The sequence below is a fragment of the Poecilia formosa genome, unplaced genomic scaffold (genome assembly GCF_000485575.1).
Source record: "Poecilia formosa unplaced genomic scaffold, Poecilia_formosa-5.1.2 Scaffold11, whole genome shotgun sequence".
Classification (NCBI taxonomy): Eukaryota; Metazoa; Chordata; class Actinopteri; order Cyprinodontiformes; family Poeciliidae; genus Poecilia; species Poecilia formosa.
Window position 1 is genome coordinate 2,454,657 of NW_006799950.1, and position 23,783 is coordinate 2,478,439.

Below are 23,783 nucleotides of genomic sequence, written 5' to 3' on the forward strand. Positions count from 1 at the left end.
ACACACACACACACACACACACACACACACACACACACACACACACACACGCACACACACACACAAACAAATAAAATCCACCCACATTTACTCTCATAACTACTGTGTTTGTTTGTTTTTTCCTGCTGCCACCCAACAGACGATGAAAAAAAAAAAAGATTTCAGGAAGTATCTCTGACGAAGCAGGAGCGGCGCGTTTCCTGGTGCTCACAACTGAACGCAGAGATCAAAATTATATTGATCGTCTAATTTATGTGCCAGTCACGACAAATGCTCGCGGCATCCAGCTGCATCGAATTTCTGCGGCTCAGCAAAGCTTTTGTTGCAATTTTAGAATCCGCAGGAAGTGTTTCGCGGAGCGAGCGTTGTCGCCATTCACTGTTCACAGAAATAATGGAGTTGAGTTGTTTTGCCAACATTTTTTGCCATTAGTTTTTTTTTTTCTGATATTCAATGCTGGGAATTAATATAGAAATATTCCTTCTTTCCTTAACCCTTCTTTGTAAACAAAACATTTTGATTCTGTATTTCTGTTTGAGTCTTCTATCTGGATCTCAGCAGGCTAGGAATAACTGCTGCTTCACAGATTTAGGATATAATCTGTGGGTTTTTTATAAGCAAAGGATGGTTTTTATTGCTGCTTCTATTCGATCCTGGACTGAGTAATCTTTGTAGTACTAAAGCCACATTCATAAAAAACAAAATCTATCATCATATGTAGAACTCTTTCGTTTTTATTATTTAAATCGAGTAAAATTTGATTGCATAATATTTTCAAAAGAAAATTATGATTCTGAATTAAAGTAAAATAACTGAGCAAGCTTCTGTGGATCGACATTGCTTATTTGACTGAATAAATTACCTTTACCCACAAATAAACCGTTAGCAGGTTGTAAAATAAATTGGGCATTAAAAATGCCAAAGCAAAACATGAAGTGGCAGAAATCAAAGAAAGCCGAGAACAAAACCAAAACCGCAGAACAACTCACTGGCGAAGAGGCAAAAATTCATCAGCTCCTCTTAAAACGTCCAGGACAGAGATTCCTCAAAAGATATCGACCTAATATAATACAATCTGGTCCAGATGTCTAACAGAGTAACGTCTCATCCGCTAAATGTTTGATATGTGCTCTGTTTTTATGGGGAAACACAGCACAAGGAGAACGAAACTAAAATTAACTCTGGCGTTTTAAACATGGCATTTACAACATTTTGATTGGCTGCTCGTCTTCCATGACTCCACTCCCAAGCTCCTGACAAGTTTATCAGTGGTAAAACCAGCACCATGTTTGCATTGGCTTGGTGAGAAAGACGGTTTGCAGATTCCGTTCTTGACCGATCCAGATCTTTCTTTCCATAAAAATGATAAGATATGTCTATAGAAGAAAAAAAAAAACTGTTCCAGGTCCTTTGAGAGAGGCAGGTGTTTAAAAACAAACAAAACAAAAAAACGTAATAAATGTAACAATATCCTAATTTAACCATCGAAGCACATATTCTATCCGAAAAAGACAAGTTGAGTGCTACTGTAATGTGTTTATCGACCACAAATTACAGCAATCCTTCATTTTGATGAAGGACAAACAAAACCATGGATATTTCAGTAATTGCCTTACAGATATACTGACAAGAGCTGATCAACCTCTGATTCATCGATGCAAAGTAATCAATTGTCAGTCAAGATTTCATACTCTCAATATGTAAATAATAGTTATGTGGTCTTCCATTCTCTAAAAAAAATGGCTTTGAGGACAAACAAAAATCAGCATATTTAAAAAAAAAAAAAGTCACTAAAATTTTTATTCTTTTTGGATACTTTGGCAAATCGAGTTTTTCCAATGAATTTTAAAACTGCGACTGCACATCTCAACGAACCTCCAGAACTAAGACCTGCTAATAACCAGATTTAAAAAAAAAAAAAAAACATCGACAAAAACCTCCAGATGCATTTTATGAAACTTGAAACAGCACATGATATTTAACGGGCACATTTGCAGACCTGTTCAGACAGTTGAACTTGCTCCTGCAGGTTTCTGAGGATGGCCGTGTCTTCTGCCGCGCCGCCCTCTGCTTCTGAGCCCACAGGCAGGGAGTGGAGCTGCTTCTCAATAGACTCCCTCAGCTCTGTGTGCAACCTGGAGGATGTGATGAGTGTTGGAAAAATTACACTGAAAAGATCATTTTAAAAAACAACAACATCTTTTGAACCGTAGGCCGGGGGAACCTGATTCCTGTACAAATTTATTCTGGCGGGAGACGCCGATACAGTCGATGTCATTTCTTAGAGATATTTCAAGTGCTATATGACCGGTTATCATTTCAACACGTCTCTGATGACAGAAAATGGTACCAATTTGACTTCTGTTTTGCAGCTCAAGCCCACCCATTGACAGGACTAAAATCCTTCTACCTTTCATTTTCCTCTACAACCTTTTCCAGCTTCAGTCTGACGTCTGTCATCGTCTCCTGTGAAGCACACAACATAAGTGTTTTTCAAACAGGTAAACAAGAAACTTTTACCATCCAAGCCCGTCTTTTTAGATGGTCTTTAGCACCTCAGAGGCAACCCTTTCCCGATAGAGCCAAAGTTTTAAGAGGGAATATGAATTAAGAACATGTCACATAAAGGTTTTTTTTTTTCCTACCTGATATTTCTGAAGCTTTTCAGTCATTTCGTCCATGTGCCGGTCATACTCTGCTATAAGAGGAGCCATTATCCTATAACACAGAGTAATAATTACAAAAATTGTCTGAATAAAAGTAATTGCTTTTCTATTTTTTTTTTAACCTATAAGAACTTCAAGCGGTATTAGGGTGATTCTGAAACGTATTAAACTATTAGAAAAAAAAGAAACATGTCTGACCCTCTGTCTGACAGCCAGGGTGGAGGAGACTCTGCCTGCTGTGCCTCATCCAGCTGTCAAACACAAAACACCCAGCAGGACAGATTAGCTTTGTGCTCCCCATCAGTTCCCAAGCTCCAGCTCAGTCAACTTGTAAGTCACAACATTAACAAAACGCTCATTTATTTTAACTTAAAGAAATGTTGAAAGTGAAAAAAAAAAAAACATACACGCTACAGATTCAATAAAGACAGTATTTATTTTTGTTTACTTTAATGGTTATAGCTTACAGATGTATTTAAAAAAAATCAACTGAATCGCTTCACAATGAGGTCAGTGTTATGAAAGCTGGCTTCTCACAGACTGCAGTAAAGCCAAGCAAATTGTATTGTTACACACACTAAGGTTGAGTGGAAGGAAAACGTGTGGTGGAAAATCATTTACAGACAAAAGGGAAAATGACAGTCTTGATAAGTACTGAAGCAAAGTACATTCGGTAGCTTGTGGGAGATTCAGAAGGAGGGGAATGAAACTGCAGTTAACGTCTCAAGAGCCACCACACACTGAAAGTAACTCTTGAACCAACACCAGAAGCTTCCCTACCTGGTCTAAGAAAGAAAAGGACAGGATTGTTGCTCAGTGTCCCAAAGTTTTTTTCCCAGTCTAAATATATGTTGCACCTAATTTGGAAACTAAGGCTCCAGAGTCTGCATTCAGTAATAAAGTTTTGATTGTGGATTACTGGGGGGGGGAAAAAATAGCGATATTATATTTATCGAGATGCTCCAGTAAACCCATTTCTTTACTGACCATATCAAAATGCAGATAGAAACTTGGGAACCCAATGCAGAAGCTTTAGGCATGGTCTGTGTGTATTTTTTGCATCTCACCAATCCAAACCAAAAGTTGCTTAGGTTTTGCCTCTGCTTACCTATCGTACTCCGGGGACAGTCAATAAGTGCAGTTTTCGTTTAAAATTCGGAACATTTTCTCTTTGACTCTTTGTTGAATTTTCTTAAGAACTGTTTTTAATTTGAAACTGACAAAAGCATTGTTGAATAGCTAACATTAAAAAAAAAAAAAGTATAGTTCAGTTCTCTCTCTAGGACATGCAAGTCGAGGAAGCAAACATGGCCCGCAGAGCAGTGAAACAGCTGAGCAAGGAAATGACTAAGACTTCTGCCAGGAGGATTTCAAAACGAAGCATACAGAGCTGGATGACCATGAGGCAAAGGCAACCTGGTGGGAGAAGGGCAACCGCTCATCATTTTTTAACTTTTAAACACATTATCTCGATCGGAATCTGTTTACACATATAGCTTTGCATGAGTTGTTCAGATTCCTTCAACTTTTTAATACGTTGTCACAAACTTTGATGCATTTTATCTAAGAGACTAACATAAGCATCATTTTGAAGAGTAAGGGCAATGATAAAGTTACATTAAAAGTGCATTAAAATGTATAAAAAAAATAAAGATCTGAAAAGAAATGCAATTGTATGCAGTCCCCATTTATTTTGATTTCCCTTAAATAAAGATAATTAGTAGATAGAATGAACCTATTGTTCTTTTTTTTCAATCTCAGTATAAAGCTGTTCAGTTAAGACCTCTGAGGATTTTTGGAGAACATCAGTGAAGAAATAGCATCATGAAGATCAAACATCGCAATAAATAAGTCAGGGGTAACAACAAAGCAGGGCATGGATGTCCACCTAAAATAGTTGGTAGTGTGGGAGCTACAGGCTCAGCACAATCTGGGTGGGATACTTTGCTTAGCAAATATCTACTGGTCATGCATTTGGCAGTTATGGAAGAGGGTTAACAAGCAAGCTATTGTTACTTTTTTTTCAGCATGGACAGGGAACCGGAGATACAGAGTCAAGCAAATGCATCAGCAAAGTAATTCACTGTTTAGAGACCCCAAACCATCATGGACCTCCTAGTCAATATCATTTTTAGATTTGTTTTTTGAAGATTAGAATACTATTAAATCTGACTGAACAATTTCAGCAAAGAGACATTTAGAATTTTTTTTTTAATTATTGAAATTTAAGATTTAAAGAAATTTATTCTGTAAAAAGGAAAAGATTGCTCTTTGTTGTTTGACTGCTGTGTTAATATTTTGACTGCTGTGTTAATATCTGATTTGTTTGAGATGGTTTTTTTTTTTTTTTACAAATATATCTCAGTAATGAGATTCACTTTCCAGCAGAAGGGCAGCAGTAAACATACAGCTACAATGGAGTGGTTCAGATCAAATCAAATTTCTGTGTTAAATGAGACAATTAATATCCAGACCTATGTGTAATTGAGAATCTGCGGCACAACTTCAAAACTGATGTTCACAGACATTTTCTATGCAGTCTGGCTGAGCTTGAGCTCTTTTCCAAAGAAAAATAGGCAAAAATGTCAGTTTATTGATGTGCTGTTAGAGATGCATCTCAAAACGCCTGCCACCAACAAAAGGTGGTTACCAAAACTAGTGACTCAGATGGACTGAATACAAATGTAAGCACATCTTCAGATCACAAAAATGTTTGTATTTTGACAAACTGGGAGTGTGGATAGTTTTGCAAGTCACTGCACCTAACTTTAAATAATGCTTTCCCAGCTTTTGATTAAAGACATATAAACACAAATTGCAAAGTTGAAAATAAGGAAGATATATCTTATTTAATTATAAATATTATCATCACGTTATATACTTTACATTTAGCTAGGCTTGATGTATTACCTGAGACGATGTGACCCCCAGCTGATAGCGGCTAAGAGCAGAATTTAACCTGTGGACTGCAGACGGGACAAAGTATCAGCTCTTAGTTTCCGAACATAATTATTACTGATGGAAAAATGTTTTAAATTGTAGGTAAAGGTCCACAACATTTCTATTGTTCGTAATTTTGGGGAATACAAAATGTAAAAAAAAAAAAAGAAAAGAAAAAGAAACAAAACAAATAAGAGTCGTGAATAATAAAGCTGCCCTCTATTTGCTCTTACCTTGATCTCTCAAAAATTCAATTTCTGCCTCCATGGTGTTCTAGAATGTAGGCAAAAGTAAATAAAGTAGTGTTGTTAGATAAAATTACATAAACGCAAGAGGATTTTTCAATCTTAACCTGCGTGTTAAAACACGTTAGACGAACAAATGATAATACACAGCAAGTCGACTGAGAGCTACTTTTCAGTTGCTACCTCTGGAAATCTTTTGCAGCTAGCTACAGCAGCGAGGCAATCACAGCTAAACTTAGCGAGATAAACTAACGTTTGAATAGCTAAATCGGAAGTGGAGAAAGTAACTTTGTTGTATTTTACTAACACAATGTGTGTATTTTTTTTATATAGTACAACAATAATCGGGTGTTTACTCCAATCTGCGTTTCCGCCGTCCGTTTTGAAGTAAACAAATAACAACCAATGACGATTAAGTTGTGCGCTGCTGAAGTCCTTCCGTCTTAAAACGCTCATAAGCACGATAGTTCCTCTTTGAAAGAATTCGAAGGATCAGCTCATTCAATCAGGAAATACCGTGTTTTTGTTTCATTTTCATTTAATTTGCAGTCTTTTTTTTACACCAAGTAACATAACGTGTTTTTTTAATCTTTTGCACATCAAGTCATAAAAGCGTCAGGTTAAAATTCACTCTTCACAAGGAATACAGTGGAGACGTCTGGAGAACAAATATTGAAGTTTGGCTGCTGACATAAGGCTTGCTGAGCTATTGGAACAATTTCTGGATTCTGTTTTAAAGTGTCCATTATTGAATGCCATTGTGCCCTCCAACAACCTTATCAAGTAAGCCTATACCTCAAACTATATCAGAAAGTCAGTCACCGTTTGGTTACTCAGTAACAAACATTTATTAGAGGTGAGATTTAATTGACCAGGAGCTTGCTTAAATAGCTGAACAGAGAGCACAGCTAAACACACAGTGAACTTCTGTGTAACATATTGATTCAGCATTGAGTGAAAAACCTTTTGACAACATGAGGGTCTCACTTCGACTTCAGCTTTTAACAGTAGTCAACATTCTCCTGTGCTGTGAAAGTTTGTAAGTAGTTATGCAGCTGTGTTTTGTAGTCATGCAACACATTCCCTCTCTGACTAAATTACATGCTTTCAGGCATTTCAGGAAAATGGAGTTTGCGATCCAACACACATGGGACAGCAACCCCGTTGACCATGACCCCATCAGAATCTCCTTCTCTGATGGGAAATCAGGACTGAGAATAGAAGTGTCTGGTCCATTCTTCAATGACCCAGAATCTCCTGCAGGTGAACCCGGTATCGCGTTCCCTGGACTCTGGAATTACGAAGGTAAAAGAAGGATTTTTTTTTATTTTCCTTTTTCACTGTGCTGTGTAACTGTCTTTGTTCAAAGACGTTCAGTGGTTTTCCTGCCACTTTAAAATAAATATTTTGAATAAATAAATAAATAAAAAGTTAAATATAGACAAATGTAGCAAAATTACCAAATGTAAGAATTTTACACATTTTAGAAATTAAGTAATAAAAAAAGATTTTAAAAAAAATTATCAGGATTCGAATGTTGTTGCCTTTATGAAGCTAAACCTGCAACCCAGTTGTACGTCCTTTGTTGTCCTGTGTTTAGCTCCATCCGATCAGCTTCCTTTTCCCTTCTGAAGCATGCTGCTGCAACCACCATGCTTCATGGTGGGGACAGTATGTGCACAGTGACATACAGTGCCAGTATTGCACAGACATAGGGCTGTCCATGCAGGCCAGCAATCTCACTCTTGATCTGGCCAGAGCACAGTACGCTGCATGTTTGGTGTGTCCCCTATAATGGTTTTGGCAGCTGCTGACTCCTTGTTTAAGGTGAACATTTTATTTTATAGTGTTGTTGCGGTTTTACACATTAAATAACATTTCACTGCCCCACATGATTGAGAACAAACCTAATTAGAGACGGTGTGTATGTAAGCCTCTTGAAAAAGATTGCATAATTCTGCACAAGGACGGTGTTAGCTTTTTTTGTCCTCTATCTTCCCCATCAAACCAATGCTGTGCCATTGTTCACTTCTAGATTTACTAAATAAGTGTGGGCAAAGCTGACTTAAGCTGTATTTAATAATGTACATCTATTCCTATGATTTTTGAGAGGCGGGGTCTTTGTTTATGAGAACACTGTGGCTCCATTATCATTATTATGGTAATACATTGCAATTAAACTTTGTAATGAGGTTGAGTATTAACACTCTGTTCTAATTGACCTTAAAGAAGTCAGATTTCTGGTTAATGAGGCCCCCATATTTGGCCTCATTAATGTTTCTTAATAAATAGGAAACCATTATAAGTGTAGGTAGGTAATGAGCATGTTTCGAGGTTAGCAGGGGGCCTGTTACTCATACTATAATTTCTGTGTTTCTTCTCTTGTATTTTTATGTTGTAACAGTCCGAGAAAAAAATGCAATCATTTCATTACATTACTCCTATGTTACAGCAGCTGATAAGGTTATCAAGAAGGTTTAAGCATTTCTTAATGTAAGAATTAAGGTTTCATCCTCATTTTATTCTCTTTGTTATATTGCTAGTTGTGGAGTCCTTCTTCCTTGACAGCACAAAACAAAATTACCTGGAGGTGGAGCTTTGCCCGTAAGTTCCAAGCAAACCTTTTGTTCTTTCCACTTCTATAATCCTACATACACTGTCAAAGAGACGCGTTCATTAACGGCTTTCATTTGTTTTCCACTTTAGACATGGACAGCACCTTATACTGCTACTGTCAGGAGTCGGCAATGCGTTTTACGTAGGTCAAAAGAGTATTTCGCCTGCTTTTTTTCCGAGATTTTGTATGCATCTTAGGTAACGAGTTATTCTAATTGCCTCCTACTCCAGCAACAACTGCCACTCGTTTTTACTACCACAAAATCAGGGGACAGATGGACTGGTGAGGCTGTAATCCCCTGGACATACTTCCCTCCCAATGTCGACAAGATGAACTCCTATGCTATTCATGGCTCCGGGGCGGCACGTACATACGAGGCTCTCTACCCCATCCCCAAAGCCGACATAGTGGAAGGCCAGCAGCCAAACTTGTGAGTATGCTGCCTTGTGCAGTACGTCTCAGACAAATCTTTCCAAAAACGGTTGCATGCAGTTCCAGTGAGAAGCTTAGATGCACTCGAGGGCATGAATATCATATTAATTAGTGGCTTTTATGATTTACTTGAAATGTTCTTTATGTGGGTGAAATAATGATTCATCTTCAATAAAACTTCAGTTTGTTCACAAGCTGATTAAAGTTATACATAAACTCTTATCAAGTTGCACTTCAAGTCCTAACTTAGTTTTGCAGCCATCAACAATCTTCTGTCAGGCCATTTTGTCTGGCTTGACATTTGACTGCTCTTTATGGCAGAATTGTTGAAATTATTCTAAAATGGGTTTTTAATGGCATGAACCCAGCATCACAGTATTGTCAATAGGGGTTAAAGTTGGGACTGTTGCTGCCACCTTGTTTGACAGCTGTTGAAGTCTTCAGTTTGAAAGCCTCACGCTGAGTCAGACAAATTAACTTCTTGCAGTTGTGGCAACATTTCTCCATCTTTTTTCCCATAACTTTTTTTTTTTTTTTTTTTTTTTTTNTTTTTTTTTTTTTTTTTTTTTTACCTGAAGGCATGTGACTTGCAGGATTAGCGCCAAGTTTCGGTCGAGCTTAACATAATTGCGCACCCTTTTCTTGTTTTTGAAAACACAGTGCAATTTATACCATTAATACATTCCAGCTTGTAAAAGCACAATTTAAAAACGTAACTACAAGTCCAAAAGTTAGAATGACAAACTTTCTCCTCCTGAGTGTGTTTACATTTCTCATCGGAGCCGTATGTGAAAACTTGCACAAGAAAAAAAAAACAAAAAAAAAAAAACAAGAACAAATCACTGTCTGAAAATGTTTCAAATGCGAAAACCAAGAAACGATGTCACACTGAAACAACAAAACACCAGGCTCATAACAAAAATACAGCTTTCGCTATACTACAAAGGAGCTGTTTTAAATCTCATAATTACAAAAGCATCACGACCCCAGCAAAACGAGCTTTGATAACAAGGGAATGAACAAACTCAAAACAACTGATTAAAATTGTAATTTATGGCCAGACTAATCGCGGCCTCAACTAAACTGCTGACAGAATTTTCACATAAAAAAAGATAATTGTACAGACGGAGATAAAATAGTTGCTACCACAGTCAAAGAAGCCAACTATATCTTTTCCCACATCAGTGCAACAGTAATCTCTGAGCTGCTTAAGAACACTAAAAATACACACAGAGAGTTCACTCTTTAGATATGTCATGATGAGTAAATCTTAAGAGTGTTTTTTTTTCTCTTTAAACCTTGTGGATTGCTTGATAAGAAGGGGAAGTTTAACCAAAAAATGCCTCTAACATTTCCATTTATCGTCCTCTCAGTTATTCCGATCACTATGCGGCAGCTCTTGATCTAACTTATATAACTATAAATGGTTCTACACTGTGTGATTTCAATTGACTTCTCTGGCTTTTATCTTCTTTGTGGACCGTAAAGATATCATGGAAAATATTTTTGATGACATCCTCAATGTTATCCCTCTTTGCTCATTTTTTTCAGACTTTGGATTCTGTTTTACAACCGTTCGTGGAATAGTTGTGCAACCGTTTCCTAGCTGGAAAATTAATAGTTTACAGCATGTCATTGATGCTCATTAGTTTTATGAGTATCTGCTAGCTTCTTAATAATGCTAAACAATAAACCAGGAAAATAAATACGCTCTCTCAAACCTGTCCTTAACTTTCAATTTTAAAAAGTACCGTATATGTGAAGGTTGATAAATATGTTTTTTTTCCTAACAAACATTTTTCAACCCTCTGTCTCTTAGCCATCGCCTGGAGTATTTCCAAAACTTCCGCCTGCAGAACATTATGGGAGAAGACTGGATCCAGCCTGAATCGGATCTGTGGAAGGGAAAGGCCTGAGCTGTTTATGAAATGCTGCCTCTCTGTTTTTCTTTTATTAACACAAATGCTTAATGAAATCAGCAGCAGGGCAGAACTGCAAAGAAAAACCTCCAACAACAACCAAAGGGCAATCATAGTTTATCATTTATCGATGTAGAAAAAAAGGCCATCAGCTTGTCAAACCGTGTTGCACTTCACACACACGTGTGTGCACGCACCCAGACACATTGCATAACACTGGACATCCTCGGCATAAATTGCGCGAGCGTAGTGTGACCCACGATTTCCATGAATGTTAATTTTGACATCCAGCACCTGTAGCCAAAATGTTTTTGCTGCATTAACAAAGCGTGCAGCAAGTCCAAATGATTCTTTCTGCTGCTGTTTCGAGAAGACATTAATATATGCTCATGCACTGCTTACTTACGTGTTAGCTCTGTATTTCAAAAGTTTGATATATTTTGATTCGCCTGTCAAATAACACACGAAAATGAAGATAAAGGCATATGTTGAATTAAAATACTTCACTGTTAGACACACTTATAGTCAGTTGCCAGAGTGATTAGATAATTTGTCTAGTTTACCTCTTGCTTTTCCTTAATCAAATGACACAAATGTAAGGTGTCATAACTATTTTTATGGTAAATAAAATTGCAGTGCAATATATTGTGTAATTTCTTTTTTTTTTTTCCTTGTCATTGGATATATTTGTATGAATTTGTGACATTTAACCTTAATAAAGAGAAATAAAAGCTCATCTCACTGTCATTGATGCTTATTTTCCCTTCTAACAACATATTCAATTACACAAAATATGACAAAAGAAGAAGAAAAGTCTGTGTTCTGACTTTGACTCTGTGAATATCAGCTTTTTCAGCCACGCTTCAAGCTTAAGGTTCTTTGATGAGTCCTGTGTTGTAGTTCCTAAATTGTATAGAGAGGTCTGGGTAACATAACATAAAACACACCGCAATAATTAAGCTGTTGTGTAATAAAACGCATTACCTACTACATAAAATAAATGCTGGATGCAAAATAAAAATGAGTCCATGCACTTCAACTGCATCCAGAGATGAGCATGATGTTCATGCCCACAGAACGAAGCGTTGAGGGAGATTATGTAAATAAAGAATGATATCGGCCCGAGAATAAAAATCCTGGTGAACTCCACAAGAAAGAGCTGCAGATGAAACAGAATTACAGAGGTTTATAGAACAGCACCTGTCTCCTGCTGAGATCCAAACCACTCTAGTGCGGCACTTTTTAATATTCCAATGCTACTGAAGTGAGATTGAGATCAATAGTGTCAAAGGGCCTAAAAGAAGAGTCTCCTGAAGCTGTGACGAATGAAAGACCTTTTAGAAAACCACACTAAAATACTTGAGAAAATATGTAGAAGAGGCAGTAAAAATGTTTTTATTTTATCTTAACAACCTCGTAGCTATATGATCTACTCAGTATGACTGATGATAGCACAGGTTGAGGTAATTAGAAATGCTACAAGTCAAAACGGTTAAGCAATTCAAGGCTTTAAATTTTACAGGTACAACCATTTTTTTACTCACAGATAAAAGTGAAGCATATTAGTTGTATTTCAACCACTCTGTTTTCACTAAATCACGATTTAAAACATGTGAAATTGATTAAGAAATCTTCAAGAAGCCTCTTGAGACTTTTAGCATGTTTTTATAATGCCAACGTTTTATAATTCAGCAGCAACACAATCGCAGCTAAACTTAGCTGGCTATAAATACATTTGATCATTAATCAGTTTCTAGGTTTATCATGCAAGGAAACTTTTAAAAAAAAACCTAATTTATTTCACTCTGTAGCTACTGAGTAACAGGAACATATTAAACATTAGACCCATTTTGATAAGAACTTGCTTAAATAGTTGAAGGAGTGCAGCAACACGGGATGCTGTAGTGTATAGGAAGACTGGACAACATGGCGGTCACTTTTCAGCTTCTAGCACTGGTCCACATTCTGCTATGCTGTGGAGCTCTGTAAGTACTATTTTTATTATGCTTTCTTTTCTTGTCATTCAGCAATTTCTCATTCAGACTAATTTGCGTATTTTCAGTCATTTCCGGAAAATGGAGTTTGCAATCCAGCACACCTGGGACAGCAATCCGGTGGATCATGAACCCATCAGGTTGGCCTACTCTGATGGGAGATCGGGGTTGAAAATCGAAGTCTCTGGTCCGTTCTTTAAGGGTTTTCATCCTCCAGCTGAACCCGGCCTTCCGGACCTCTCGCTCAGGATTTATGAAGGTATGAAAGCCACGCAGTTTGGCGTGTTACTACTGTCCTAAAAGCATATGAACAGATTTGCGTGGAAGAAAGTGAGTGTAAAAAGTGAGAATAAACTTACAATGTCACTTATGTAAACACAATATTCAAATTTGAATTTTAAAAGGCAGAAAACACATTTTATTGACCTCGCTTCGGTGGTGAACCATCCATCCATCCATCCATCCATTTTCTGAACACCCTTGTCCCTCAGTGGGGTCGGGAGGGGTGCTGGTGCCTATCTCCAGCTAACGTTCCGGGCGAGAGGCGGGGTGGTGGTGAACCAGTTTTACCTAATTGTAGAATTATTACTACTGACTGCATCCATTGAATCTTTCTACTCAATAACTAGCTGCACTTTCCCCAATTCTACCATTTACAAGATAACCCTTTCTTCATTCAGCGTAATGTTCCTTTACACTCCAAATTCAAACTTGCATTTTAAACTCAATGTGTTCTCAAGCAACAAACAAATCATTCCTGACCTACCAGTTCCACATACCATGCAAGAAACTAAAATCCAAGTTTAAAAACTTTCCAAAGCAAATATTTAAAGCCTGATAGATTCCACGTGCGAACATGTACGGCTTTAATAGTCCCCACTGTACCTTCGTCACGCTAAGCCACAAGTAGAGCAGTAATATAAATTGGAAGACTAAGTGTTTAACCTGATTTAAAATTTCACATATATTCCAATGAGATATGAGAGACATGGGGCCTGTCAATGTTATGAGGCCATTATAGTAACAGCATTATCATTATTATGGCAATACAAAGCAATTAAACTTTATAATGAGCCTGAGTGATAACAGTCTGTTCTAAATGACCATAAAGAAGCGTGATTTCTGGTTACTGAGCCCCCCCCCATCCTCCTACATTGGCCCTAATTAATACCACTTAACAGATTGGGAACCACAATAAATGTAAGTAGGCATTGAGTATGTTGAAATGGGAAACCAGCTGTTGCACATATTCAGGTTTTGAGCGCACTTTAAAATTGACCGCTGATTTCTGTAACAATTAGGTTGGTTTTAAGAATTAAGTTTGAAAATGATTCATAATTAAGGTCTTTGCTTTCGTTATTTTCATAGTTGCAAGCTCAGTATTCCTGGATAGCACAAAAAACAATTACCTGGAGGTGGTGCTTTGCCCGTAAGTTAGAGTTTATGCCATTTTTTTTTTTCTTTTCATGTCTATGACTATATGTTTGAAAGACGGAGTGAACATCTCTGCTGTGTTTTTACTTTACAGATACGGACAACACCTAATAGTTTTGAAAGCAGCCGGATATCCGCTCTATGTAAGTTAACATTATTGTTGCGTGTCAGGCGCTTGTTTTTTTGTGCTAATCATTCATAGTTTCCTCATTATCATTACTCCCCAGCAACTACTGCCAATTGAGTTCACAACCACAATCACGGGGGACACATGGCAGGGTCAGGCTTTAATCCCATGGACATACTTCCCCCCCAATGTCAACAAGATGAACTGCTATGCCAGCCACGGAATAAGAGAGAATCGAACACACGAAGCACTCTACCCCGTCCCCAAAGAGGACCTAGTGGAAGGCCTGTACCCCGACGCGTGAGTAGGCCAACTCGAGAGAATAGCTTGGCTTTGATATGTTTCTGGGAAAGCATCTTCAAATGGGAGCGTTTATAAGATTTAGAGTGCATGACGTTGATGAGAGAAAATAGACAAGTAAATGAACTAAGAAGGATACAGTGAACTGAAAGTAAAATCTTTATTTCAGTTATTCAGTAAAAAAAATAAATAAAATAAAAATAAAAAATAAATAAATAAATAAATAAATAAAACACTTCACATGCTTTCTCAGGTGTGTGAGGTTCCCCTAGACACCATGATGTCAGGGCTATTAGAGAAAGTATCGGCACTTCTGGGAGTGTGAGGAGGTGCCAAGCCTTGCTGCAAAGTGAAATCAGCATTGCCATAAAACATGTCAGCTTCTCCACTCGTTCTCTGGAGCGAGTGCAGTCGAACGGTCCTCCTTTGCTTAAAAAGCTTCCAATGTCTCGGGTTCCGAAGTGGCTTAACGCGAGGACAGCAACAGTTGTTGTGTGGTAATGGCTCTTGAAGTGCTAACTCCAGCTGCAGCCCCAGCCTTTTGAATCTCCTCTAAATGTCCTTTCTCAATGCGCTTCACTTCACAGTTCTCTCAGGTCTCCAGTTATCAATGTTGCTTGAGTCCATATTTTTATTTTCTTTACCCCACATACCTGGGTATGTTAAAATTGCAAAAACATACAACGAGCAGAGCTAAAACAAATAAACCCCCGCCTCTCCCCAAAGGTAGACACGCAAAAACAAACGAACAAATCTGCCTCGAAAGGACGGTTGCACAGGCCTACATGCTGTACCCGTTATCTTCGCCGAAACGACTGCCCTTTGAAATTCCTCAGCAGCAACAACTGCTGATCCGCTTGAGTATGAGATCACATATAATGTGTATCCTCTTTAAAGAAACTGCAAGTAATGATAAGTAAATTTCACAAGGAGAAGTAGGCGATTTGTTTGGCAAGACGCGCAAGTTTTCTTAAGGAGGTCAACTTATTTTCAATGTGGATTAGTAGCAGCAGCTGTGGAGAAATATATTATAAATGTTCCACCGACTTCTTTCTTTGTAGTTAGTTTTTGTTCCTTTTGAAGCACTTCTAAATACTTCACAAATAACATCCTCATAATCATCAGTTATCTGCACTGATTTCATTGTGCGATGACGGATTCCAGTTTACAGCTGGTGTTTGCTAATTTCAAACAGGGAGCAACTATTTTCATACCTCTTCATAATTTACAGTTTGAACATGTATCTACAACACATTCGTGATTTTCTTCATATGGATGTTGGCAAAAGAAATGCATGCATAATTATATCCACTTTCTGTTTCATAGAATTTACCAGGAGTATTTCCAAAATTTCCGGCTGCAGAGCATCATGGGAGAGGATTGGGTGCAGCCTGAATCCGATCTGTGGAGGGGGAAGGCCTGAGCTTCCAAAAAAAAAAAAAAAAACATCATTCTTTTCTGTGTTTTCTTGTCTTTTGCACACACACACGCACACATACACACAATCATCACAGAAGCAACAGGGCAACTGTGCAAAATGCTCTCTGACAGCAGCCAAAGGACAATCAATCTTTATTACTTAATGATGTAAAACAATATGACAGAAAAAAATGTTATCAGCTTGTCAGACAGTGTTACACTTCACACACATCTGTCCAAGCACCCAGATACACTCGTCACATAATATTGGGCATGAGCATAAATCACATCAGCACATTGTGACCTATCTACCGTTCTCGATTGCTTTGGTGATAAGGGCTTCTTGTGTAACCCGAGTTTTATGCAACGCTGATAAGCAGCAACAAGACCTAATAAATAAATAAAACATTGTTTTATGTAATCTGTGTTTTGTCCCTGTGATTGTCTTACCAAATGACAAAACAATTATGTTACTGAGGACTTTTTGCATATCATAAACGCTCATTCATTCCCCCCCCCCACACACACAATTAAATTAGTTTTAATCAGCTAGTTTGTTTTGCGGTTGCAATGATGACTACTTACCTTTACCCTGCCTGATGTGAAACATAAGTCATAATGAGCTTGTGAAAATCTAAATGAATTACTTTGACAAATGATACTTGAATTGTTGAATTGACTCTTCATAACCTTCTGCAGTTCATTTCCTTTAATATACATATATTGGGATTGTAGGTGACAAAATAAAATAATGGAAAATTGTGAAGTGAAAGAAAGATTTTAAGGGGGTTTAAAATGCTTGATGAATTATTTTCAGCCCCCCTTTCTGTGACACCCCTAAATAAAACCGACAGCAGCCTATAACAGAGGAAACCTTATTACTAATTTAACTAGTTTCTAATTTAGCGTCTTCAGCAAAATTTGATAATTGTCCATCAAATTCAGCAGAGTTTGCACATCGTCACAAATTAAATGGGGCAAAAAGTTTAGCGAATATATTTCTATGAAGTATTTGCTCAGTGAAACTCTGTACATACTCTTTAGATGTCTGTTTTGAAATGATGTACTTTTTTGAGTGTTGAATCATAAAAATGTAACATATAGACATTTGTGATTGCAATGTGATAAAATATAGAAAAGTTTATGGGCGCTTATCTTTTTACAAGGCATGATTTATGGACACTAAACATGACTTAGGAGTCTAAATGTCTTGCGTTGTTTACTCTGTGATTACCTCACCATTGCCTTGTTACAGGTCCTAATAAAACCAACCTTTTTTTTTTATTAGAATCTTCCGTCAGATCACCAACAAACCACTTCTCCTGACCAGAAGACAGAAAGGTGAAAGATTTTTGTTTTGCCTGTGCTGCTCTTTGCTGTGGCAGCCCCAAAGCCCATATTGAGCCCTATCAGTTTTAATTGGCATTCTCCCCTTTGAAATGGGAGCTGTGATTATGCCTAGAGAGCCGGCTGCTTAAGCCCCCTCCTTATCATTGCCTGTGGTGCCTTGCCACCACACAGCCCAATATTCACCTAGACGAACACACAGAGACAGAAAAGTGGTCACGCTGCATTCCACCATGATGTCTGGTTCTAATAAAATATGACCTAAAATTATGTTTCTCACAAAAACAGAATCTTCATAAAAGCCTTTGATGAATGATGACTCCCCACACCTACCTGAGAGCAGCCTGAGGATGCATGTCCCCACTAAAATTCAAACCCAGTTCTCCCTAATTAGTGTGAAGAGATGAGAGGGGAGAGCAGAAGAGCTAGCTGCCTTCCTTCTACCTCCAAAGCCCCAGCAGACATGCAAACACAAGAGCTGTCTTATTTCCCTCAGTAAGGGAGACCAGTCGGCTCTAAAACATTCAGCATCAGCTTAGGGGTGATTCTCGGTGTCAGAAACTTTCTGGTGATTACACCAGACCTAGTTCTTTTGCTCGTTTTCTTTTTTATTTCCCTTTTTATTTTTTATTTTTCTGTCCGAGAGATGTGCGTCTCATTTCCTGAAGTTAAAAGAGTGTATGAGTGAGGATAAAGTTGTGATGAAAAATAGAATGCGAGGGATGAAGAAGTGATCCTGCAGCACAAAACGATCGAGCGTAGTGGAGAAAACAGTGATGACTGTGCCTGGTTTCAGTGCTTCTGTGACAGAGGCCTAAATGAAAGATTTTCACCAGAGCTAATATGAAACAATCCATAACTTTTGCAAGCTAATGGCTTAAACCCTATCAGATTGCACAGTGTGAGGGAACTTATCAGCTTTGTGCAGTAAAAAAATAAAAAATAAAAGAAATTTATGGCTGGCTTCCAATATGAGGCATCGAACAATGAAAAGTAAACTTTGATCTCTATTTATGAGAGACTTAATCTTACCTACAGAGACTTGCAAAGTTGTTCATACTCCATCAACATTTTTAAACTTTGTTACATAACCACAAACGTTAATGTATGTTATTCAGATTGTTTAATGGTAGACCAACACACAAAATACATATTTGCGGAGTGGGAGAAAATGACTCTTAGAGTGTTTTCACAGCTGACAGTCTGGTGGACTCGGTTCAACTGGGAATCAAACATTGTTACATTTTCAGCTGGTGTGGTTCACTTTCACACTCCACGGTGTCAAACGAAAAAAAACCCCTTGAAAAACGTATTTTCCCCCTCGCCTGTGGTGGCACTGCGCTGAAGGAAACAACACACAAAAAAAACTAAATCTCTGAAGAAGACAACACTGACCACAACTTTCTTCTTCATGGAATTGTAAGCAAAAATGGAGTGGTTTCAGATTTTAGTGACTGTACGATTTCTCTAGTGTGTTACAAAAACCGTGATACATTTCTCCCACTAGCACAAGACTTGTGCATTTATTTTGGTAGGATTTAACCAAAGTGCTCTGCGCTATAGTTCGCTTCCTGCTTTTGAAACAGTCTCCAGATTGCTTGGGATTCACGTAGCATTCGAACCGCACCAGAATTCACTTCAACAGAACTCTGACCTAGGTTTTGAGGCGGAGCAGAGTTCGTTTTTTTTTTTTTTTCTTCTTTGGTCCACATCAGAGTTCGATTATGCATTCATACCTCCCCAAACAAACCAGACTTTCTAGAAAGATAAACCAGAGTTTGATTAAAGCGGACTAAACGTGACTGATGTGAATGTACCCTTAGAACAACCGGGCTGTGTTCAGTATGCTACTTTATGATCCAGATTATTCAGGAGAGTGTTTCCACTGCCAGATAGACTCTATAGTAGTAGAACAACAAATGTCTTGTGCTTGTCACAAACAGTGACGTTTTTCTGTTCCTTATTTAATGGACTCTGTTGAGTGACCCCAGTAGGTCCACCCTGATCGTACAGTAATTGTCCTATAGACTTACAAATGATGGGGACCCAGGAATGGATGACTGCTTGAACATCTTCCAATCAACTCTGACCAACCTCGTTGTTACTGATGAAGAGAACACATCCACACAGCATGATGCTGCCACCACCATGCTTCATGGTTGAACTGCTGTATTTATGGTGTTAGTTAATATTGGTCCCATTTGCTTGAATTAGTTCTTTCCTCATGTTTGCTCTACCCCCAATGTTATAGTAGCTGTGGTAAATTTTTAGCTTTGTTTTCAACAACTTAACAACCTTCCCATTTGGCCATAAATACCAGATTTGTGGATTGCACAACTCACTGGTCAGGTCAGCAGATTGTCTCACCTGAGTTGCGCATATCAGCAGCTCCTCCACCACTACAAAGGGACGTCATAGCTGCTACTCTGATTAAAACTATCCTTCTTCAACCTGTCAGTTTGGATGGGTGGCCAACTTGAGATATTATTTCGTAACCTAACTCTGCATTATCCTTCTCCACAAGTTCATTTCTGACCAATCTGGTGAGTTCCTTGGTTTTCGTGGTTATTGTTCTCTAACAAACTTGGGAAGTCTTTCTCAAAAACCCAGTATTTGTAATACGTACAATGGGAATCTAATCATCAGATGACTTTTGAAGACTTTTGATTGGACTAGATTTTATTTAGAAACACAAAAGTAAAACTCCCTTAATAGCATTGCAAACTTTAGAGATTTTTAATCTGAAAAAACACCCCAAAACATTTAAATCATGCATAGCTTTCCTTCAACTTTCCAATTATGCATTACTTTGCGTAGGTCTCCCTTGTGAAATTCCAATAAAACATATAGACTTTTCTGCCTGCTAAAAGGCAAAACATGACGGCAACATGCAAAGTGTAAATTAGGCCTGAACTTTATGCAACCCTGTCCTCAGTTTTGTCTCCACATACACTTCCTTCTCGAGCTGAGTTGTGTGCCCTAAATAAAGGCCTTCTCTAAGAGAACATGGCATCCTGGTGTGTTTCTGCTAAACAACTGAATGCTTAATAAGCCAGTCTAATTATTGTCCAACAAGTCCTTCATTACTTAAAAGACTGCAGGGGTGAAGGATGGGGAAGACGGTCTACGGCATGAAAAAGATCTAGCTGGAAACACTTCTCCAGTGTGTGTGTGTGTGGGTGTGTGTGCGCGCGTGTGTGTGTACGCATTTGCAAGCGCCTGACGACATAAGCACTAATTGCAGTTGAAGCCTGCTAGTGTTTTGTGTACAACAGTTGCATGGTCAGAATGTGGGATGAAGCTGTAAGAGGCTGGGGAGAGGAAGAGAGAGTTGCAGAGCCAAGCGGATGCCAAGGACATTAATGAGGGCCAGACGAGTTCTTCTTCTCAAGAGCTTCGCAGCAAGCAGGAGGGGAGGTGGGGGGAGACAATGAGGGGAACAGATAAGAGAAAGCAACAGAAGGGGTTCATTACAGAAGAATGCTAAACTCGTATTTGCAAACTCGAACAAACAAGGTTCTTTTACTCACATCCAAACACCCTGACATATGCAAACACAGTTTGCGTCGACGTAAAGAAATTTAGAACATACGCGCGCAGAGAGAGAGCGTGCAGATACAACGCGCGTGCCGTTCGTGAGCTAATTCTGACACGAGAACGAACAAGGAAATATATAAAAAAGAAAGGCCTGACGCCGTGGTTATTTGTCACAAGATGAGGCGTGGGATTTATCAGCTGTTTTTTGTACAAACATTAGGAAGAAAAGAAGGGAAGGGAAACTAAATTAAGCTTTCTTTGTTATCAGCTCCGAATATAAATCACGAGTGTTTGCCTAATTGATTCCATTACATTCCCACCTGCCTGCTGACTCTCTCATCCATCCGCATGTTGTTTATCTTCATTTTAAGCGAGGCGCGTGAAAAAAGGGTCTGCTATTGGATGTGAAGACCGCTGGAATTCATCTGTATTTTGCAGGCGCATTAATTGCCAATTAGATACAGTGCACAATTATCAGGAAATATCCGTTCGTGCGCGATAAACAAAACAAAGACGCAACAACTGATGCCGAAGTTTACCCGTCTGAGAGATACAGGATGGCGGTATTCATTTGTTTTTAATAGCACACAGGCCACTTTAGGCTTGAAGGTAATTTATGTGCGGCTTGATATTACCGGGCGTAAAGTGAGCAAGTTCACCAAGTCTTAATTGGGAAATAAATCACAGTGTCGCCATAGCAACGAACACTCCAAAGTGGTGACGGCAAGTAGGAGCCCGCTGATGGTGTCTCGGCACGTTGAGGTGTTGCTTGTGGGTGTGTGCGCGGGTGTGTCCACTCATGCATATGTGTTTTCAGCTACTCCAGCTCATTACCACAGAACCTTGTTAGCGGGGCTTGTTCTGTGTACTGTACATGGCATGCTGTACTGTTCCATTAGGTCTTGTTTAGTTCAGTTGGTTTTTTACAGCAGAAGCTATGAGCTTAAAACGTTCAAAACTACAAGCAAATGTGAAAATAACAATGCAGCTAATTGCTATGGAGAACCAATGCTTAAAATGCCTCTGCTCTTGCAATTATCTTTTTGTTTACATTCTTCAAAACAAGTTGCTCCTTCTTTATTCGTTTTTTTTATTTATCTCAAAGTATTTTTGGTATTATTAGTCCATTTTTATTCAGGCTTTGTTATGGCTTTTCAGAGTTCCTCTTAGATTTTCACTGCTTTGTTTTTCTCACTAAAACAAAGCAGTTTTTTTTGTCAAAATCTCTTTCTCTTTCTTACTGTTTATTCAATGTCACAAGCTGTTTTTATTTTTATTTATTTTTATTTATTTATTTATTTTTTAATTTAATTATGTACAGCACCTTGAAATGCCTTGCTGCTGAAATGTTTTATACAAATAAAATTTGATTGATTGATTGACTAAATTTCAATACAGAACTGTAATGTGTTTTTGTCTTTTTTTTCCCTCTTCCATTTTTGTGGAGCCACTTAATTATGACTTATGAATTGTTTAGAAGTAAGATGTAATAGTGTTGTCAAAAACCTGTCAAAAATGACACCCCATTACCACCAGAGTCTCATAAAAGACCCATCTTGTTTTCATTGCTTTTATGTAATATTTATCATAAAAATGTTTTTTAAATACAATCAAAAATATTTCGTTACATTCTTTGCAGTAAATCACATTTTAATCAAGTAGCGATATCTGATGCAGTCAGTGTTGCGCATGTGTGTAAAAGTGGAGTTTCGAGAACTCTGAGTTGAACAATACTGTTTCTTACATGATGAATTTAGTGCACACAGCTCATCATTTTCCTGACTTCATTCATCTGTGCTTTATTCTGGGATTTACACTGTGTTTTTTAAGGGCACCCTCTGGATATGTCAAGCAGAAGAGCTGCAACATTTTCCCTTGAGGCGAGCACTGAGTTATTGGTAAGTGAATGCGCACATGTGGGCAGCAGATATGAAGTTCAGACACAAGTGAATCATTTTTGCCATATCTCACATATTGATAATACAAACTTATGCATTTTTGCCTGTTATAAACGGTCTGTGTAGCCTTCAGCTTTTTTTTTTGCACCGCTTTGTTTTCTTTGTTTTTTTATTACATGGCACAGCAAAGTTGAGCAATGAAACTGAAGCTTGGGGCATTTATTTTTTTGGGGGCGTAATTCAGTCATTGTAAGATACAGTTTAAATGAGCTGTACAGATTACATAGCTGATGTGGTAATTTCGAAATTACATCTATATTTAAAAATTGAGACAAAAAATGCTAAATGAATAAATTATTTCATATTGCAGCAGTTAGCTTAGTGAAGAGTCTTTAGCTGGTGAACTGTGAACATGAATTCATTCATTTTAAACTGGCTCAACAGAATCTAGAGCGAAAGTTTTTGTTAAGGTTGAAGTTGCACAACACTGGATACAGTACCATTAAGCATTTCGGAAAATTTTGGACTGTTTTACAGTTGTAGTCTAACAGTAGGTTTAGCAAGTGAACAAAGCCGGTCAGTCTGTGTTGGCCATGCTTCCAAATATCGAATTAAAATTAACAACCATCTCTTCCAGCTTGGCGCTTCTCTCTTCACAGTGGAGGACAGTTGTTGTTTGGCCATGGCACAACACATGTGCCATGGCCAAACATTAGTGATTGGATAAAATAAAAATAAAAAAATCACACATATCCTAACGTTATTGTGAATTCCCGTGCATCATGCTGTGATTTTCTGCCCTTCAACCAGTCTAAAACCAAGACATATTTCCTATTTAACTAAATTGGCCTGAAGTAACAGTGATTGTTGCTATTTGCTTAGCAAGCTTTTTTCATACTCTGCCCCCC

At 38.1% G+C, this 23,783-nt stretch overlaps 3 protein-coding genes across 6 annotated transcripts in view; 2 read left to right on the forward strand and 1 right to left on the reverse strand.

Moving 5' to 3' along the window:
• sclt1 (sodium channel and clathrin linker 1) overlaps positions 1 to 6,290 on the reverse strand; it is an 18,538-nt gene extending 12,248 nt beyond the window's left edge. The window contains exons 1-7 of one of the 3 annotated variants that reach the window (XM_007544144.2): positions 6,208 to 6,290; positions 5,840 to 5,879; positions 5,577 to 5,632; positions 2,865 to 2,917; positions 2,646 to 2,718; positions 2,411 to 2,466; positions 2,000 to 2,135 (exon numbers count right to left, since the gene is read on the reverse strand). In XM_007544144.2, the coding sequence (XP_007544206.1) occupies positions 2,000 to 2,135; positions 2,411 to 2,466; positions 2,646 to 2,718; positions 2,865 to 2,917; positions 5,577 to 5,632; positions 5,840 to 5,873 (408 nt within the window). In that variant the 5' untranslated portion in view covers positions 5,874 to 5,879; positions 6,208 to 6,290. Of the gene's footprint in view, positions 1 to 1,999; positions 2,136 to 2,410; positions 2,467 to 2,645; positions 2,719 to 2,864; positions 2,918 to 5,576; positions 5,633 to 5,839; positions 5,880 to 6,034 lie in introns of all 3 variants that reach the window. The other 2 variants (XM_016666844.1, XM_007544139.2) reach the window with 2 other exon arrangements.
• Positions 6,291 to 6,345: 55 nt separating this feature from the next.
• cunh4orf33 (chromosome unknown C4orf33 homolog) lies at positions 6,346 to 11,555 on the forward strand. Of its 2 annotated transcripts, none has more exons than XM_007544173.2 (6): positions 6,346 to 6,634; positions 6,963 to 7,156; positions 8,395 to 8,455; positions 8,558 to 8,609; positions 8,699 to 8,898; positions 10,720 to 11,555. In XM_007544173.2, the coding sequence occupies exons 2-6, from the start codon at positions 6,976 to 6,978 to the stop codon at positions 10,814 to 10,816; spliced, it is 591 nt and encodes a 196-aa protein (XP_007544235.1). In that variant the 5' UTR covers positions 6,346 to 6,634; positions 6,963 to 6,975; the 3' UTR covers positions 10,817 to 11,555. The 2 variants fall into 2 exon arrangements, with proteins under 2 accessions (XP_007544235.1, XP_007544230.1); XM_007544168.2 differs by lacking the exon at positions 6,346 to 6,634 and adding an exon at positions 6,675 to 6,890.
• Positions 11,556 to 12,684: 1,129 nt separating this feature from the next.
• On the forward strand, positions 12,685 to 16,531 carry LOC103132379 (UPF0462 protein C4orf33 homolog). Its single transcript, XM_007544183.2, has 6 exons — positions 12,685 to 12,804; positions 12,882 to 13,072; positions 14,182 to 14,242; positions 14,342 to 14,390; positions 14,475 to 14,674; positions 16,001 to 16,531. Exons 1-6 carry the CDS (start codon positions 12,746 to 12,748, stop codon positions 16,095 to 16,097), a joined length of 657 nt encoding a protein of 218 aa, XP_007544245.1. The 5' UTR covers positions 12,685 to 12,745; the 3' UTR covers positions 16,098 to 16,531.
• The last annotated feature ends 7,252 nt before the right edge of the window (positions 16,532 to 23,783 follow it).